Raw genomic sequence first — 20,925 nt, 5'->3', positions numbered from 1 at the left:
CATTTTTATACCATTTTTGTTGGGAACTTCATCATCTGGCGAAGAGTTGATGGTACCGCCCCCATGTTGTGTATCCACGATTTTCCAAGTAAGGCATTGTACCTTATGTCACCTTTGATGACATGAAACTTGGTGTCTTGAACTGTACCGGACACGTTGACTGGGAGGGTGATTTCTCCTCTCGTTGTCTCGCTTGCTAGGTTGAATTCATTGAGGATTCGAGAGGTGGATATGACATGATCGAGCAATCTGAGCTGCTCCACCACCTTCGACCTGATTACGTTGGCCGAGCTACCTGGATCCACGAGCACCCGTTTAATTTGAATGTTATTAAAAAGGAAAGAAATTACCAATGCATCATTATGCGCTGGGGACGAGGCTGCGATATCTTCTTCTCTTAATATAAGAACGTCCCTGGGTACATAGCTCCGAGTTTGCTTTTCCATTGCGATGGCACTTTGGCCCGTTTGAACACGGGTCCAGGTGGGTTGGTTTCTCCAACCATCATGTGAATATGCTGAGGTTCTTCTGGTCCGTTCTTCCCATGAAGCCCAATATCATTGTTCTCGCATGCATTTGCTGAGTTAGACATTTTGACCAGAAATCAGCTATCCTTGGACAAGAAAAAGTGTGAAGTATAACTTTGTATTTTCAAAACTAGCACCAAAACAATCACTATTATTCTTAGCCCCACGGTAGGCGCCAAACTATTTATCTTGAAAATGGTAACTACAATTATATTTGATTTTGTGGTTCTAAAAATACGTGATTTATCTTAACACTAGTTGTTAGGTAATAGATGCTAGATGTGAGTAAAGAAAATAAACAATGCAAACCAATAGGGTCACAAAGCTGGGCCTCGGTCTAGCTGGAGTAGGGCCTCGAGGTCTAGAAGGGGCTAATATCTATGAATGATTGATGAAGAATCAATGATAATTAGGGCCTTAAAGATGGAATTTTACGGTAAATGATGAGCAATAAATGGAGAACAATAAATGAACAATGAAAGAAATAAGCAATAAATGTGAAGAACAATAGTGTTAGCAAAGAGCAGAGAATGTTGTATTGTTTTCAATATGTTGTGTAATAATCTGAATGCCTTACAAGGTGACAAGGGTCCCCTTTATATAGGGGGGAGATCACAACATAGTACATGTCTAATAATGACGGGAAAAGGCTATTGGTACAGCTGTATAATGGCTTTGTATGGATTGGTACTATTCTCGCAGGCCTGATCAGTTCTTGCCACGTGTTCTTGGGATCTTTCCCGCCTTTCCATGATGATCATCGATTTGTACTGCTCCGAGATTGTCCCTCAATGTGCTTCCCCCGGGAACGCACCTAGGGGCCACATTTCAAAGTCTACTTCGAGCTCCCCGAGGTCGGGCATGGAGCGCTAAAATAACCCCAAAGTCTAACTATTCCAATTTTGGCCGTTTACAAAACTAACTCATGGCAAATGTCCAATTGGATGCATCGAGGAACCTTTCAGCTCGAAGACCTTGGGTTTGAAAGCATGCGTTGCATTATTTTCCCTTAGATCGGGTTTATCCCAAATGAGTTTTACCGGCAAGGTTTTTAACCAGGCAACACCTGTATGCTACCTAAGGGTCACTCAACAAGTATTCAAGGCTTCTTTTCGATCAACCTCGAATACTGGAGGGAATCACCCTCGAGGTTATACATTTGAGAAAGATATTTCACGCCCAAGAGGGTTTCGATAGGAGAACTTTATAACAGGCCAAACGGTCAAATGAACCGTGTCCATATAGAATAAACGAGCCCCGACGGAAAAACATGTGCACATGTATAAACTATTTAAAGAAGCATTCTAGTAATATCCAAAACACTTTGTATCTCATACGAGCTCTACACTTACAATCCTACGGGAAGCGGCTCAAGGGCCAAAGCACCCCGAAATACTCAGGGACTGTCATTAACAATCGATACACCCGAGTCATCGAAAATTCAGACTTATAAGACCTCAAAGAGGCACCCTCTCGAAACAAAGTCCAAGGCCTATTTACTCGGGGACTAACTTTTCGAACAAGTTCAGAAAGTTATCGGGAAAAAAGTCCATGTGACAAACCCGAAGGCTACGGCAATACTAAAGACTACAGTCATATAAAGGCTACGGCCAAAATAATGTGATTCGGAGATGTCCTATTTTCTCTATAAAATTAAAGGACATCAAACATTGAAAAACCGGTTAAGTCAGGCTACCCCCGGCAAAAGCAAAATATAAGGGGCCTCGATAAATTCGACTCACAAAAAATCTAAGGGCTTCGAAAAATCAGCCCTCGAACAATCCAAAGGCTTCGATAACACCAGCCTTCGAAAACCCTTAAGAGGTATTCGATTATGTCCATGCAAAAAATGACTAATGAGGTCCCGATACGTCGATCCTTCGAAAAACCCAACGGGTACAAAAACACATGCTAAGGCATAACTAAAATTTCACTAAGTCTTTTAGCCGAAACGAGAGAAAAATTATATAGCCATTTTAGAGGCTGAAACGGCCCGATTTAAAGATCTTAAGGGCCAATTTAAAAAAAAAAGCCTAAGGGACGATATACAAGAGCCCAAGGGCCAACTTAAAAGAAGTATAGGTCCGAAGACCTATGGGAGTCTGAGACCCCGTTCTCGTTTTACTTAGACCCAAAGGCCCCGTTACCCCAAGCTCGCATTAATTTGATTTTATGTTTGGCTCGGGGATCTAAAACCCTAAGGGGTTGGGCAATAAAAGCCTATGGGCTTATTACGAGTCTAAACCGATACTCGAACTTAGCATTTGAATCATCGGAATTTTTCATAAACGGGGACAAAATAAAAGTCAAGACAAATCAAGAACAGAGCAAAATGCTACTTTATATTCATTTGTATATTTACAAAGCATATTTCAATGCCCACGAGGGGCCCTTGTACAAAAAGAAACCTACTCTAGTTTCGGGGCCATGTCCCCAAGAGTGCCGTCTTCATCTCTAGTGGCTTTATCTTTGGGATTATATTCCCCTTCGGGAGCAGCTTCTTCACTTTCCTCGTCCCCGCAGCCACTCACCATATCCTCTTCATCGGAGGAGATAAGAAACCTAGCATCGGTTTCCCGTGCCTGTGCTTCGGCTATCTCCTCGGCAAGGTTGAACCCTCGATCATGTATTTCCTCGAGAGTCTCCCTCCGGGCTTGACACTTAGCCAATTCATTGCTTCATGTTGCCCATTCGAAGGCCTCCCTCAACTCTTCTTGAACGGCCGTGGTTTCTCTCACGTATATAGAAATTAATTTATCAGCCGCAACGTTCGTCTTCTCAGCTTCGGCCTTAGTTTGTGCAGCTTCAGCCTTAGCATGTGCAGCTTTGGTCCGGGCTTTTGCCAGTTCGGCCTCCAGTTCCTTGATTTCCCTGGCTTGAGCCAAGCCCTTTGCTTCAATACCTCGGAGCTGAGCTTCAGCTGAGGCCAGTTGAGCCTTAACAGCTTCCTTTTCGGCAACAAGTCGATCCATGTTCTCCTTCCACTGATGGCAATCAGCCCGAACTCGATCCACCTTGCACCGGAGTTGCCCAATCATGTTCAACTTTTGTTGCATCTGCGATATCAAAGTATTAGCCTCCGAAGAAGGGCCAAGAGTGCCGAACTTTGTTAAAATCAAAGTTACCTGCTCATCCAGCTCGGACTCACTTTTTTGAGCTTTAGCTAAAGCGGTTCGGAGGTCCTTAAGCTCCTCTTCCGTCCGGCTGCAGAGAAGCCTCAAGGCCTTCTCTTCGCCCAAAACTCTCTTGATCTCGACCTCACATTGTCTCAACTCACTCAGAACTTTGTAACTACCTACACATGAAATAAAGACACATCAGTCGAAAGAGGTAGAAAGAAAAAATTACACTGTTAAAAGTAAGTACGTACCCGAATAAGGAGATGCTGAGCCTCTTCAAAAATGGAGGATTCAGCGTTGAGGTCGCCGGAATCCTCTATCCCAGCATAGCAAGCTTGAAAGGGGTCGTCCTCAATGAACATATTTGTATCGGGCATATGTAAAGCGTTGGCTTCCTCGATTTCCCCCCAGAATAAGTTGGCAGTGAAACTGAGTGACCTATTGTCGCGGCCCCGAGCTCTTCACTCGGGGCATTATCATTAGCATGGGGGGAATCAACGTTTACCCCCTCCGATATAGCAGCTGAAGATGGAGGGACAATCTCAACCTCCGGGGACATAGGGGCCTTGCCCGTTTCTTCTCTCCGGGCATCCTCACCAGGAGGTCGATTTTCTAGTTCGGAAGGCTCGGCTACCTCGACTGGATTCCTAGTCCGAGTCACCAACGCTGATTCTTCATTATCATTCTCCTCACCATCCAGGGAGTCATGGGCTGAGTCTGTGCCCGTTTGAGCAAACCCTTTCCGTAGCCTTCGAGTGGAGGTTTTCTTGTCCTGAGGGTCTTCGGGTTTCGAGACCCTTTTTCTTTTGTTTTCCTTCTCGAGCTTTGGATTTAAAGACTTGTTTTTTTCTCAGGCGGGGCTGGCCTCATCTCGGACGCATCTCCAAGGCCGCGGTTCTTGGCCTCCCATTGGCCCTTCGCCAATTCACGCCACTTATGGTTGACGTAGGAAGAAGTGGCAGCTAATTTTCTGACCCAATACTCGAGGTCGGGCACAACTAGGGGCGCTCAAGCATCAGCTGCCAAAAGAAATATGAAAGAGTTATGGAAAATGAAAGAACATGAATAGATACAAAAAATACGTACTCCATGCACAGTTAAAGTTACACATCTCTGGAAACGGCATTTTTTCCTCGGGGATGATGTCCGAAGTCCTGACTCTAACAAATCGGCTCATCCAACCCCAATCTTTGGTTTCATCGCTGCTAGCAAAAAAGGACTTCGTGGTTCGATGCTACAGCTTGATGAGCCCTCGGAATAACTAGGGCCGATACAACCGAACTAGGTGGCTGAGAGTGAATTCCAAACCCTCGGCCTTCTCAAAGAAATACCGCAGCATGATCACGATACGCTAGAATGAAGGGTGGATTTGAACGAGGGTGACTTCGTATGTCTTGCAGACGTCGATCACCACCGGATCTAGGGGTCCAAGTGTGAATGGGTAAGTGTAAACACTCAAAAAACCCTCCTTGTGGGTGGTTATGCTTTCATCGGGCCTCGGGATCTGAACCTCGACCTCGTCTGCCCACCAACAATCCTCCTTTACATCCTTGATGAGCTGCTTAGTTATCAAGCTAATATATCAGGATACGTGCTCGCATCGGCCCTCGACATCGGGAGGATTCTCGATACCGAAGTCCTTTTTTATGACACAATCACCAGGGGTGATTTCTTCAAGTGTTAGCAGCACCACCGATTTGGCCAGCCATGAGGGAAAGGAAGATGATGCTTTATCTTTTTTAGGGACCGTCTTGGAAGTTTTGGCCATGGTTGTAAGCTAAGGAATGCAGGTGCACAGGGATGTAGTGTTTCCGGCAAGAGCTTGGTGTTTTCCGGCGTTTACAGAGGCGGAGGAAGCGAGTGATTGAAGATAGAGATGAAGATAGGAAAAGGTTGAAGAAAGGGTAAAGTTCTTTACTTAGGGAAAATGCCCCATATTTATAGAGAGACATCGACGGTTCGGTGGCATTAGTGCCCGACCAACGCTGACGTGCATTCAATGTTTTTGGGGAATGGGTTGATGGGACGTTTCAGTCACTTCGAAGGCTGGCATCGCGAGTATGATGTCGTCATTGGAGGCTCGGGAAAATCAAGGTTCAAATCGTTTCATATCATTCCATTCAAAGAAACGCGGGGAGTATCTATATAAGGTCAAAATCGAGGAGCATGATTTTGAAGTCTTAAGCTGAGCTATGGGTCTGAGTCCGGGAGATTCGAAGTAGAGGTCAGATCCTGCTAAGGTACACATACCCCGATGAAGCTGATCGAAGGCCTGACATGGCTTGCATCGAGGGAAGCACAATCTCGAAGTCAATCAAGAAAGAGCGGGAAATTCTTAAGGACACGTGGACCACGACATAAATTAAAGGATAAGATTTGTACGAAATGATACAGGTCCGTACTAGGTCGTTATACACCTGTACCAATAGAATTCTTTACCACAATAAGGAATTTACTATATTGGGGTTTTCTCCTCCAATATAAAAGGGACCCCAATCATTTTGTAATGGGAGATCACATTGTTCAGTGCAATAGAAAATTCTATTTTACTCTTGTTTTACGTGCTCAACAATTACTCTTCAACTTTATTGCCTTTACTTTATTGTTCATACTTTATTGGTCTAAGCTGACCTCGAGGTCCCTGGATAACCTAACTCGATGCCCCTACTGCTCCAACAATATTGATTTTTTCATCATTTCTTCTTATTTAAGCTTAATATTACTTGTATGATCACTAGTATTAGAATATATCACATATCTTTAAAACCACAAATTATCTTTAATTGTTACTCACATTTTGGAGGTAAACAAATCCAAATAAGTATTTCTTGTTCATGGGAAATCGTATGAAGGCTCCAATTGAAGGCATAAGGACTTATAGTTTGATCTTGGAGACTAGACGTCACCTTGATTTACTACAAATTATTTATGTACCTTGAGTTTCTAGAAATATAATTTAACTTTCAAGACTTGATATTTCTGGTCTTAGTAATGGTTTATATAAATTGAACTCGATATTGGTTTTTCTGAATCCATTCCTGTTGTTCAATGTAATGTTGGAATTAAACGTAGTTCACTTTTCGGAAGCCAGCAGATCCATCTTGCTCTACCACCTACCGGCCTAGGCTTAAATCTCGTCCATCTCCTTTTGGAGTTGGCTGACCCGGTCGATCTTTTGTTGGACTTGCGAGGTTTTGTCATTTGCCACTATGACTAGTTCCTCGTTTCTAACTTAAAAGACCTTTACCTTTTTGACCAAGTCGGCATGCTCCTGCCTCAGGACCAATGCTTCTTTTTGAGCCTTAACTAGCACGTCCTGAGGGTCCTTTATGACCCTGTCTTGTTGCTCGCTGAGGAGCTTGTACGTATCCCTTTTTGAGCCTGCTCCTTAACCTCAAGCTCGAGCTTTTTGACCTCGACACGGTACCTGAGGATTACTTTGTGATAATGTAACAATTCTAGCAAATCAATTAAAATCATGAGAACATCCAAACCTAAGTAAAATTCAAAGAGATGTAATGTTGCCATACCTGGTTAAGAGCTATTTGCACCTCATTGAAAAGACACGGCATGTCCACCTCATTTATTTTTGCCTGGTCTACATTGGTCACCACGTATCAAAGGTAGTTGTATACTCGTACAAGAGCATAAAACCCGGGCATCCTCCGGGATAGTATGGATAAGCGATCTATTGCGATCGGGGTCCACACTCGGAGCAGGAAACTAATTAACAAGTTTTGGGCTTAGCTCTAAACTTTGCAATGGCCTATACATGAAATAAAGACACATAAGTCGAAAGAGGTAGAAAGAAAAAATTATATTGTTAAAAGTAAGTACGTACCCAAATAAGGAGATGCTGGGCCTCTTCAAAAATGTAGGATTCATCGTTGAGGTCGTTGGCATCCTCTATCCCAGCATAGCAAGCCTGAGAGGGATCGTCCTCAATGACCTTATTTGTTTCGGGCATATGTAAAGCGTTGGCTTCCTCGATTGCCCCCCAGAATAAGTTGGCAGTGAAACTGAGTGACCAGTTGTCGCGGCCCCGAGCTCTTCACTCGGGGCATTATTACTAGCATGGGGGGACTCAACGTTTACCCCCACCGGTATAGCAGCTGAAGACGGAGGGACAATCTCAACCTCTAGGGACATAGGGGCCTTGCCCGTTTCTTCTCTCCGGGCATCCTCACCACGAGGTATATTTTCTAGTTCGGAAGGCTCGGCTGCCTCAATTGGCTTCCTAGTCCGAGTCACCAGTGCCGATTCTTTATCATCATTCTCCTCACCATCTAGGGAGTCATGGGCTGAGTATGTGCCCGTTTGAGCAAACCTTTTCTGTAGCCTTTGAGTGGAGGTTTTCTTGTCTTGAGGGTCTTCGGGTATCGAGACCCTTTTTCTTTTGTTGTCCTTCTCGAGCTTTGGATTTAAAGACTTGTTTTTTCCCTAGGTAGGGCTGGCCTCATCTCCAAGGCCGTGGTTCTTGGCCTCCCACTGGCCCTTTGCGAATTCACACCACTTACGCTTGTCGTAGGAAGAAGTGGCAGCTAATTTTCTGACCCAATCCTTGAGGTCGGGCACAACTAGGGGCGCCCAAGAATCGACTGCCAAAAGAAATATAAGAGTATTATGGAAAATAAAAGAACATGAATAGATACAAAAATATGTACTCCACTTACAGTTAAAGTTCCACCTCTCCGGGAACGACATTTGTTCCTCGGGGATGATGTCCGAAGTCCTGACTCTAACAAATCGGCTCATCCAACCCCAATCTTTGGTTTCATCGGTGCTGGCAGAGAAGGACTTCATGGTTCGACGCTGCAGCTTGATGAGCCCTCGGAATAACTAGGGCCAATACAACCGAACTAGGTGGCTGGGGGTGAATTCCAAACCCTCGGCCTTCTCAGAGAAATACCGCAGCATGATCACGATACGCCAGAATGAAGGGTGGATCTGAACGAGGGTGACTTTGTATGTCTTGCATAAGTCTATCACCACCGGATCGAAGGGTCCCAGTGTGAATGGGTAAGTGTAAACACTAAAAAACCTCTCCTTATGGGTGGTTATGCTTTCATCAGGCCTCGGGATCAGAACCTCAACCTCGTCTCCCTACCGACAATCTTCCTTTATATCTTTGATGAGCTGCTTAGTTATCAAGCTAATGTATCAGAATACGTGCTCGCATCGGCCCTCGACATCGGGAGGATTCTCGATACCGAAGTCCTTTTTGATGATACAATTACCAGGGGTGGTTTCTTCAAGTGTTGGCGGCACCACCGGTTTGGCCAGCCATGAGGAAAAGGAAGATGATGTTTTATCTTTATTAGGGTCCGTCTTGTAAGTTTTGGCCATGGTTGTAAGCTAAGGAATGCGGGTGCACAAGGATGTAGTGTTTCCGGCAAGAGCTTGATGTTTTCCGGCGTTTATAGAGGCGGAGGAAGCGAGTCATTAAAGATAGAGATGAAGATATGAAAAGGTTGAAGAAAGGGTAAAGTTCTTTACGTAGGGAAAATGCCCCATATTTATGGAGGGACATCGACGGTTCAGTGGCATTAGTAGTCGACCAATGGTGACGTGCATTCAATGTTTTTTGGGAAATGGGCTGATGGGACGTTTCAGTCACTTCGAAGGCTGGCATCGCGAGTATGATATCATCATTGGAGGCTCGGGAAAATCAAGGTTCAAATCGTTTCATATCATTCCATTCGAAGAAACGCGGGGAGTATCTGTATACGGTCAAAATCGAGGAGCATGATTTTGAAGTCTTAAGCTGAGCTATGGGTCCGAGTCCGGGAGACCAAAGTAGAGGTCAGATCTAGCTAAGGTACACATACCCCGATAAAGCTGATCGAAGGCCTGACACGGCTTGCATCGAGGGAAGCACAATCTCGAAGTCAATCAAGAAAGAGCGGGAAATTCTTAAGGACACGTGGAATAGGGCATAAATTAAAGGATAAGATTTGTACGAAATGGTACAGGTCCGTACTAGGTCGTTATACACCTGTACCAATAGAATTCTTTACCACAATAAGGAATTTACTATATTGGGGTTTTCTCCTCCTATATAAAGGGGACCCCAATCATTTTGTAATGGGAGATCACATTATTCACTGCAATAGAAAATTCTATTCTACTCATGTTTAACGTGCTCAACAACTACTCTTCAGCTTTATTGCCTTTACTTTATTGTATATACTTTATTGTAATCAATGCTGCTCCAACAACATTGATTTGGTTCATCATTTCTTCTTATTTAAGCTTAATATTACTCGAATGATCACTAGTATTAGAATATATCACATATCTTTAAAACCACAAATTATCTTTAATTGTTACTCACATTTTCGAGGTAAACAAATCCAAATAAGTATTTCTTGTTCATGGGAAATCGTATGAAGGCTCCAATTGAAGGCATAAGGACTTATAGTTTGATCTTGGAGACTAGACGTCACCTTGATCTATTACAAATTATTTATGTACCTTGAGTTTCTAGAAATTTGATTTCACTTTCAAGACTTGATGTTTCTGGTCTTAGTAATGGTTTATATAAACTGAACTCGATATTGGTTTTTCTGAATCCATTCCTGTTGTTCAACGTAATGTTGGAATTAAACGCATTTCACTTTTCGGAAGCCTGCAGATCCATCTTTCTCTACCACTCATCGTCCTAGGCTTAAATCTCGTCCATCTCCTTTTGGAGTTGGACGACCTGGTCGATCTTTTGTTGGACCTGCGAGGTTTTGTCATTTTCCACTATGACTAGTTCCTCGTTTCTAACTTAAAAGACCTTTACCTTTTTGACCAAGTCGGCATGCTCCTGCCTCAGGACCAATGCTTCTTTCTGAGCCCTAACTAGCTCGTCCTGAGGGTCCTTGATGACCCTGTCTTGTTGCTCGCTGGGGAGCTTGTACGTATCCCTTTTTGAGCCTGATCCTTAACCTCAAGCTCGAGCTTGTTGACCTCGACACGGTACCGGAGGAATACATTGTGATAATGTAACGATGCTAGCAAATAAATGAAAATCATGAGAAATATCCAAACCAAAGTAAAATTCAAAGAGATGTATTGATGCGATACCTGGTTAAGAGCTCGTTGCACCTCATTGAAAAGACACGGCATGTCTACCTCATTTATTTTTCCTGGTCTACCTTGCTCATCACGCATCAAAGGTAGTTGTATACTCGTACAGGATCATAAAACCCGGGCATTCTCCGGGACAGTAAGGATAACCGATCTATTGCGATCGGGGTTCACACTCGGAGCACGAAACTAATTAATAAGTTTTGGGCTTAGCTCTGAACTTTGCAACGGCCTATACATGAAATAAAGACACATAAGTCGAAAGAGGTAGAAAGAAAAAATTATATTGCTAAAAGTAAGTACGTACCCAAATAAGGAGATGCTGGGCCTCCTCAAAAATGTAGGATTCATCGTTGAGGTCGTTGGCATCCTCTATCCCAGCATAGCAAGCCTGAAAGGGATCGTCCTCAATGACCTTATTTGTTTCGGGCATATGTAAAGCGTTGGCTTCCTCGATTGCCCCCCAGAATAAGTTGGCAGTGAAACTGAGTGACCTGTTGTCGCGGCACCGAGCTCTTCACTCGGGGCATTATCATTAGCATGGGGGGAATCAACGTTTACCCCTTCCGGTATAGCAGCTAAAGATAGAGGGACAATCTCAACCTCCAGGGACATAGGGGCCTTTCCTATTTCTTCTCTCCAGGCATCCTTACCACGAGGTGGATTTTCTAATTCGGAAGGCTCGGCTGCCTCGACTAGCTTCCTAGTCCGAGTCACCAGTGCTGATTCTTCGTCATCATTCTCCTAACCATCCGGGGAGTCATGGGCTGAGTATGTGCCTGTTTGAGCAAACCTTTTCCGTAGCCTTCATGTGGAGGTTTTCTTGTCTTGAGGGTCTTCGGGTTTGGAGACCCTTTTTCTTTTGTTGTCCTTCTCGAGCTTTGGATTGAAAGACTTGTTTTTTCCCAGGCAGGGCTGGCCTCATCTCGGACGCATCTCCAAGGCCGTGGTTCTTGGCCTCCCACTGGCCCTTCGCCAATTCACGCCACTTGCGCTTGTCGTAGGAAGAAGTGGCAGCTAATTTTCTGACCCAATCCTTGAGATCGGGCACAACTAGGGGCGCCCAAGCATCGGCTGCCAAAAGAAATATAAGAGAGTTATGGAAAATGAAAGAACATGAATAGATACAAAAAATACGTACTCCATTTACAGTTAAAGTTCCACCTCTCCGGTAACGACATTTTTTCCTCGGGGATGAGGTCCGAAGTCCCGACTCTAACAAATCGGCTCATCCAACCCCAATCTTTGGTTTCATCGGTGTTGGCAAAGAAGGACTTCCCGGTTCGACGCTGCAGCTTGATGAGCCCTCAGAATAACTAGGGTCGATACAACCGAACTAGGTGACTGAGGGTGAATTCCAAACCCTCGGTCTTCTTAGTAAAATACCGCAGCATGATCAAGATACGCCAGAATGAAGGGTGGATTTGAACGAGGGTGACTTCGTATGTCTTGCAGAAGTCGATCACCCCCGGATTTAGGGGTCCCAGTGTGAATGGATAAGTGTAAACACTCAAAAACCCCTCCTTGTGGGTGGTTATGCTTTCATCGGGCCTCGGGATATAAACCTCGACCTCGTCTCCCCACCAACAATCCTCCTTTACATCCCTGATGAGCTGCTTAGTTATCAAGCTAATGTATCGGGATACGTGCTCGCATTGGCCCTCGACATCGGGAGGATTCTCGATACTGAAGTCCTTTTTGATGATACAATCACCAGGGGTGATTTCTTCAAGTGTTGGCGGCACCACCGGTTTGGCCATCCATGAGGGAAACGAAGATGATGCTTTATCTTTTCTAGGGACTGTCTTGGCAGTTTTGGCCATGGTTGTAAGCTAAGGAATGCGGGTGCACAGGGATGTAGTGTTTCCGGCAAGAGCTTGGTGTTTTTCGGTGTTTAAAGAGGTGAAGGAAACAAGTGATTAAATGTAGAGATGAACATAGGAAAAGGTTGAAGAAAGGGTAAAGTTCTTTACTTAGGGGAAATTCCCCATATTTATAGAGGGACAGTGACGGTACGGTGGCATTAGTGGCCGACCAACATTGGCGTGCATTCAATGTTTTTGGGGAATGGGGGTGATGGGACATTTCAGTCACTTCGAAGGCTGGCATCCGAGTATGATGTCATCATTGGAGGCTCGGAAAATCAAGGTTCAAATCGTTTCATATCATTCCATTCGAAGAAACGCGGGGAGTATCTGTATACGGTCAAAATCGAGGAGCATGATTTTGAAGTCTTAAGCCGAGCTATGGGTCCGAGTCCGGGAGACTCGAAGTAGAGGTCAGATTCGTCTAAGGTACACATACCCCGATGAAGCTGATCGAAGGCCTGACACGGCTTGCATCGAGGGAAGCACAATCTCGTAGTCAATCAAGAAAGAGCGAGAAATTCTTAAGGACACGTGGACAATGGCATAAATTAAAGGATAAGATTTGTACGAAATGGTACAGGTCCGTACTAGGTTGTTATACACCTATACCAATAGAATTCTTTACCACAATAAGGAATTTACTATATTAGGGTTTTCTCCTCCTATTTAAAGGGGACCCCAATCATTTTGTAATGGGAGATCACATTATTCACTGTAATAGAAAATTCTATTCTACTCTTGTTTAACATGCTCAACAATTACTCTTCAGCTTTATTGCCTTTGCTTTATTATTCATACTTTATTGGTCTAAGCTGACCTCGAGGTCCCTGGATAACCAAACTTAAGGCCCCTACTATTTGAACAGCGTTGATTTGGTTCATCATTTCTTCTTATTTAAGCTTAATATTACTTGTATGATCACTAGTATTAGAATATATCACATATCTTTAAAATCACAAATTATCTTTAATTGTTACTCACATTTTCGAGGTAAACAAATCCAAATAAGTATTTCTTGTTCATGGGAAATCGTATGAAGGCTCCAATTGAAGGCATAAGGACTTATAGTTTGATCTTGGAGACTAGACGTCACCTTGATCTGTTACAAATTATTTATGTACCTTGAGTTTCTAGAAATTTGATTTCACTTTCAAGACTTGATGTTTCTGGTCTTAGTAATGGTTTATATAAATTTAACTCGATATTGGTTTTTCTGAATCCATTCCTATTGTTCAACATAATGTTGGAATTAAACGTAGTTCACTTTTCAGAAGCCAGCAGATCCATCTTGCTCTACCACCCATCAGCCTAGGCTTAAATCTCGTCCATCTCCTTTTGGAGTTGGCCGACTTGGTCGATCTTTTGTTGGACCTGCGAGGTTTTGTCATTTGCCACTATGACTAGTTCCTCGTTTCTAACTTAAAAGACCTTTACCTTTTGACCAAGTCGGCATGCTCCTGCCTCAGGACCAATGCTTCTTTCTGATCCCTAACTAGCTCGTCCTGAGGGTCCTTGATGACCCTGTCTTGTTGCTCGCTGAGGAGCTTGTACGTATCCCTTTTTGAGCCTGCTCCTTGACCTCAAACTCAAACTTATTGACCTCGACACGGTACCGGACGAATACTTTGTGTTAATGTAATGATTCTAGCAAATCAATGAAAGTCATGAGAAATATCCAAACCTAAGTAAAATTCAAAGAGATGTAATGATGCCATACCTGGTTAAGAGCTTGTTGCACCTCATTGAAAAGACACGGCCTATCCACCTTATTTATTTTTTCCTGGTCTACCTTGGTCACCACACATCAAAGGTAGTTGTATACTCGTACAGGAGCATAAAACCTGGGCATCCTCCGGGACAGTAAGGATAACCGATCTATTGCGATCGGGGTCCACACTCGGAGCAGGAAACTAATTAATAAGTTTTGGGCTCGAACTCTATCCACCAGCTTCTGATGATGTATCCTTCTTCAGGACTTCCAGGTCACTCAGCCAAGAAAAATCTTCTAAAGTAGACGAGTCCATGCCATCAAGGAAAGAATGAAGGGATCGTCTGCTCCATGAACCCCTTTATCGACTTTCTCTTTCCCTATTTGGGCCTACTCAAGCGTGGACTCGGTCTAGGCGGGCATCCCCATAATTTCCATTACATCGGGCGCTTGCTTCAGAGTGAAGCAGGCGTCCTGAAGGGTCCTACCCTCGGTCTCCATATCTACATCTTGATCCTGAGGGAGGTCGGCCTCACGAGTCTCCCCCTCAGCTGCCTCTTGCTCCTCGGGAGGGTTCGGTCTATGGGCGATAAAAATGTCGTCTTCTTCCAGCTCATCCCTGAGCCGGAGAACCGAATCTGAGTCTGGAACCCTGGAGTTGGTGCTCTTCTTGGGCTTGCGAGTCACCCTCTTCTTTGGTTTTGCCTCAGACCCGGGGATCTCGAAGGTTTTCTTTTCCTTTTATTCTTCTCCCCCGCGGTAGCCCCAAGTTGTCCCATAACAGATGGATCAATGGACAAAGATACGTCCTCGTCCCCTCCCAAAGGCCTAAGCTTGATGGTCTTAGGCGAACCGATAAAAGAAAGAAGAGAAGTTAGTATGATGTGAGCTAAGAACACGATAATAGCTATTTGAAGGAGAGCCCCACCATGAGAATGTGCATCTCATCGTCCCTTAAAAAGCTTGCACCATGAGTGCTCGAAGTATGACATATGTTTGCAGATGCCTTCGATCCACTCCATAAGATGGGGGACCGCATTTTGGACCCGAGAAACAACTGTACAACCACATATACAAAATGATGATGAAGGAAAGAAAATTGACACTTAAGGAAAGGCCACACTTATGAGATGCATTCCACTTTTCGTGGAATGGCATGAACTCAGGAGGGATCAAGTCCTTGGTCTTCACCCAGATGAAACGCCCTGCCAGCCTCGGTCTTGACTTTATCCATTCTCGAGAAGAGGCCTTGATAGCCCGGCGAGTGAGCTTGGTCACTCCCCTCAAAATATTCAGGTATTGTATAGACAGAGCAGATGGTCGATGATGATGGTACTCGGTGTTTTTCACAAAATAGCGGATAAGGATTACTATCCTCCAAAGAGACGGGTGGATTTGCCCAAGGCACACCTTGTATCTCTTGTAGGAATCCAATATAACTGGATCTACCGGGCTCAATGTGAAATGGTAAGTGTAAACACATAAATACGCCTCTACGTGGGAAGTAATGGCATCCTTAGGCCCGGGAACTACTACATCTTTGCCTTCCCATTTACAGTCTTCTCGGACCGTGGGAAGGACGTTTTTGGTAATGGAGCATATATACCTCAATGCTCCTTCACCCCCGTCCTGTTTGGATGATTGTTTCTCAACCTGAAGTCGTCCGCAATAGAAAAACCCCTGGGAATAAATATTTTTAAAGGGAGCTCGGGAGCTAGTTGGGCGACTGCTGACTCGGTGGCAGCCATTTCGGGAGCAGCCGCCTTGAGGACAACTATTTCGGGATCGACCGCCTCAGTACCAGTGGCCGACTGGGTAAATGAAGAGTCTTCCTGTTGGGGAACTGAATTTGAAGTTTTAGTCATTATTGTCTGATAAAATTTGAAGACTTGAAGAAGAAGTATGAAGGTTTGGAAGAATAGTTTGAAGGTTGAAACAACATGGTATGATGAATTTAAGAAGATCTGGGCAAGAACCTAAGAACAATTATGAAGATTTGAAGATCAAAATATGAAGGTATGATGGTCTGAAAGGAGTTGATGATAGCTAGGAAGCTCGAAGGTAAAAGATTGATCGGGAAGTAAAAAAAAGAACAAAGGATGGGAGCTTTTATCGGAAGGTTAGCGAGGCTTAACATTCGGAGGCAACCAGTTGATGGTTCACCAGTGGTCGAAGTCATAATGACGCGACTGATGGGATGTTTCGACTTCTTCATCGTAACGTACAGAAAAAGGAACTGGAGAACATCTATCGTTTGTCATCGTTTCGGAAAACCTTCTCTCTGAGAAACGAGGGGACTATCTTTATATGGGTAAAACCAAATCTAATGAGCACCCCGATTTCCCGGTGAGGCAAATGAAGCAATGACGTAACTACAAGGGATCAGAATCGAAGCAAGGATCCTCTCGTATGAAGGCCCGAACAAAACACCTGCCCTTGGAGCCATCAAGACCACACCCCTATATCCGTTTCGAGCTCTAAGACCTCGGGAAGTATTGCCAAATGACCACGTAGGATTATCCGTGTCCAACCGAATATGAAGGCGTGAATCTCGGTCCGTATCAGCAGCAAATCAGTGATTAGCGAACAGAAAGATTTTTACCTTTCTTTGAATTGTACTTAGGGTAAAATTCCCCTACTATATAAAGGGAACGTTGATTATTCAATGGCCACTATAACACACATAACATGACAATATACATTTGTTTTCTTGTCTTCTATGGGTTATTCAAAGTTCTTAATTTTGTTCACAGTTCTTCATAAGAGTTCGGTTCCGAACCGAAGGCAGGCTAATTGTCAGCGTCACAACCGAGCCCGGATTCGATACTATCACTGGTTTGGCCATTTATTCTATCTTTAATTTACTCATTTAAGCCTATTGACCACTTGTTTTTAATTAGTCCATATATCCTTAAAACCGTGTATAAATTCGATTGTTATCCATTTCTAAGTAAACAATAAAAAAAGCAGAAGGCATAATTTTTTCTTATAATATTCTTCGAACACTAATAAGACATCAAGAGATGAGCTTTCCGTCAATTCTAATATTCAGATTAACTTTTTATAAATTCTAATATTCCAGATGAACTTTCTGTCAATTCTTATTTCCAGATGAACTTGCTGTGAATTCTATTATTTCAGATGAACTTTTTCGACAATTCTAATATTCCTTACCTCAAATACAAATAGCCAATATAACATAGATGTCAATGGTCTTAGGACCACTTCTCTCTCTCTTTCTTTATAGAAATCAAGCTTTCTTTGCAAACAACAATTTCTAATGTGTTTGGATCGCCAGACATGTTAAGATCCTTAAATTCTCCGCAAAAAAGGTTACAAGATGCAAGTTTTCCATTGTTGCTTTCTATCATTAGTTCTACATCATTCATCCAAACTGACAAAGGTGTCTCTATTACCATTGGTCCTACGGTAAATTCTTTAATCCAAGATTCTCTCACTCCATACTTCTTCATCAACCATATGTCAATCGATTGACACGTTACAACGTTTTGGGGATAAAATATGTTGGTGTAACAAATCAAAGCTAGAGATTCATTCAAGACGACAAGACTCTTGCACGGTTCAATGTCTAAGCCCTCAGGAAATAGAATGTTTTGGAACAGCTCAGTACTAAAGTTGAAAGAAACGATCCAATTATCACCCGCTGGTGATAGGTTTGTTCCACGCCAATGAAATGCTCCGTTAATCAAAACATTAAAACAACGCCACGGATCTACTAAGCATTGTAGATCCTCAATTTTTCTCCAGGAATTTGTACTTAGATTGTAAACCTCAACTTTACTAACAAGCTTATAGTAATTATCTGTATCCTCCCATTCATATTCATGGAAAGGAATTAAGATTCTGATAACCTTATAATCATTAGTGTTGGGGTCAAACCCGATTCCCATGGTCATGATCACACAGGTGTTAAGTTCTATAACAGGAGATAAGTCTGGGCTATGAGGGAGAATGCTAGGAGGAAGTTCAAAAAATTCTCTTAACGTTGGGTTATACAAAGCAGTACTTCTGTAACTAGAAATGTAAACAATGCCATTGCAGGGACCTACAATGCTAACACCGATATAATTATCAATGTACTCTATATTTGATGCTATAGTTTTGAATGATTCATCATTTGAATGGAAGGATAGCATATTATTACCATAATAAATGCTATCATTCCCATCAATTTTGATGAAGCGCTTAAACAGAGTGAAGTAATTTGAAAGACAATCATGATTGTAATGGATGGAGATAAAATCAACGCTATATATCACATCGCACCAGGTTCTCGATAAACACTTGAATCTCATAAGGGATTTTACAGGCAATCGCTTCAAGATGTCTATCATGACATCATGTGGAAGGCTATCCCTTTGACCGTCCACCTCTTTCATCTTCTATGAAAAATCTTCTACCGAAAATAATGATTTTTTATGAAATTACAACATATATTGAACTAGTTATTACCAGAGTGATTACGATATCTTCATCTTGACAAACTTTATGGCCCAGTTACAGTAGCTTGATTGCAGATGCTTTACCTGGTTGAGGATCCAAATTTTTAGCGATCTGTCATGGTTTGTTGGTTTTTAACAGCAGTTCATTTCTTCATAACTAAAAACTACCCACGCGTAAGAACATAATTCTATACACAGAATTGCTGCTGAGAGAATATCGGTTGTTGTCTGAACAAGATAATCCCGATTACTTAAAGAAACAAAGCATCTTTTCTCGGCATGTTTGTCACGCTTTCCCTTTTTGGACAACGAAAATTTTTGCCGTATATTTCGTGGTTCTCAAATTTGTTATTTCTACAAATTAAAGTTTGTTTACCCTTAATATGAGTAACAATTAAATTGATATGCTGTTAAAGGATGTACGATTTAATTTAACACGAATGAACTATAAACAATAGATAATTGAATTAAAGAGAGTCAGAGCGATCAAACCAAGTGCAATGGATGAACAAGTTTGGCTTTTCTTTGGACGTCTCGAATTTGGTTTCGATTTAGCCCTGGGAATGGGCTCGGTTATAACTTAATAAAACAAACAACTAAAGAACACTTTAAACAATAGCTAAAGGCCAAAAATTAAGTTAACTGCTTTGATATGCGTGCTAACATTGGTTCTAAGATGAAAAGGTTTTCCCCTTTATATAGTAAGGGACATCCAACCCTAGTCCAAGTCTAAATAAGGTAAATAAATCTTCTCCCTCCAGTAAACGTTGATATGCAATTGACGTAGGGAAAAATTTGCATCGTAGCAACCAATTGAGGGCGGATATTACGGCTTCACGCTTATCGTGTGCAACCATCTTTTCCCCTTGTCTCGGCCATTTATGCTCAGACCCCATACTCGGCAGTCTCCACTATCCGGTGTACCGTTTGTCATATCCGGGCTCGGATGTATGGATTCCCATTCCCTCGTTATTACTCGAGGTCATATCGGGTCGTAGTGTCCTCTCGTTTCATGATCCGAAAATTGGGGGTAACTTTTATCCCCAATTTTACCCACAGACAAATAGTCCCCTCACTTGTCAGAGATCAGATTTATAAAAACGACAATAAGTGATTCATTAACCACGGTTCCTTCATCCGCATGCTACAATCGTGTCGGCGAATCAATGAAACATCCCATCAGTTTCGTCATTCTGACTTCTGACACGTGTCAGCCGTCGTTTGATCGTCCTTGAATGTGAAACGTCACTAATTAAATATCTCCTCCAATAAAAGCCTCAGTTCCTAGTTTTTCACTTTTTTACTTTCCGACTTCAAAACTTCTTAAGTTACCCCTGAACTTTCTACTTGTGCATAGTTCCTTCAAATTTTCATACATTGTTCTTAACATCTTTATTTCTTCATCTCGGATCTTCAAATCTTCATATTTTGTCTTTGAATCTTCAAGTTTGACCTTCAAATCTTCATACTCATATTCAAACCTTCATATCCGCCTTCAAACCTTCATATTCCCAGATATCAATGACGAAAATCACAAAATCCGTGCCTCAGATTACAGCCCCTTTAACTGCCACCTCAGCCGCTAATATCAAACCGACCTTACTGGCAGCAGATTGGGAACCTCCCCTTAAAGACTTTATTCCCGGAGGCTGCTTCATTGACAACGATTTTATGGTTGAGAAGTCCTCCAAACAAGGGGATTGTGGTGATGAGGTGTGGAGGTATATCTGCTCTATCACTGAAGTCATACTCCCGACGGTTCGGGATGATTACAAGTGAGACGGAAAGGAAATAGTCATACCCAGACCCGATGAGGACATTGCAAATCACGTGGAGGGGTACTTAAGCGTTTACACATACCCTTACACGTTTGGCTCGATGGACCCGGTGGTCCTCGACTTTTACAAAAGGTAAGAGTTCTACCTCGGGCAGATCCATCCATCTTTTTAGAGGATCGTGATTCTCCTCCGTCATTTTGTTAATAATATGGAGGAGCCCCGATTTACTATCGACCATCTACTGCGCATCTACGGCCCCCTAATCTTCCAAAGGGGGTTAATCATGCTTGTCTGATGGGCAAAGAAAGCTCCCTTATCGGGCATCAACAAAGACGGCAAACGAGGCTGGCAGAGGAGATTCTCTGGGGTAAAGATCGAGGTTATCATT

The 20,925-nt window shown here is 43.0% G+C and overlaps 2 protein-coding genes across 2 annotated transcripts; both read right to left on the bottom strand.

Moving 5' to 3' along the window:
* On the bottom strand, nucleotides 2,936–5,414 carry LOC109237935 (ankyrin repeat domain-containing protein 24-like). Its single transcript, XM_019404335.1, has 4 exons — nucleotides 5,238–5,414; nucleotides 4,085–4,469; nucleotides 3,266–3,822; nucleotides 2,936–3,187 (listed from the first exon to the last, which is right to left on the bottom strand). Exons 1-4 carry the CDS (start codon nucleotides 5,412–5,414, stop codon nucleotides 2,936–2,938), a joined length of 1,371 nt encoding a protein of 456 aa, XP_019259880.1.
* Nucleotides 17,512–18,696, bottom strand: LOC109241565 (F-box protein CPR30-like). Its single transcript, XM_019408323.1, has one exon. The coding sequence runs from the start codon at nucleotides 18,694–18,696 to the stop codon at nucleotides 17,512–17,514; it is 1,185 nt and encodes a 394-aa protein (XP_019263868.1).

The sequence above is a fragment of the Nicotiana attenuata genome, chromosome 1 (genome assembly GCF_001879085.1).
Source record: "Nicotiana attenuata strain UT chromosome 1, NIATTr2, whole genome shotgun sequence".
Lineage (NCBI taxonomy): Eukaryota > Viridiplantae > Streptophyta > Magnoliopsida > Solanales > Solanaceae > Nicotiana > Nicotiana attenuata.
Note: the sequence above shows the minus strand (reverse complement) of the source record. Positions and strands in the feature narration are given on the sequence as shown.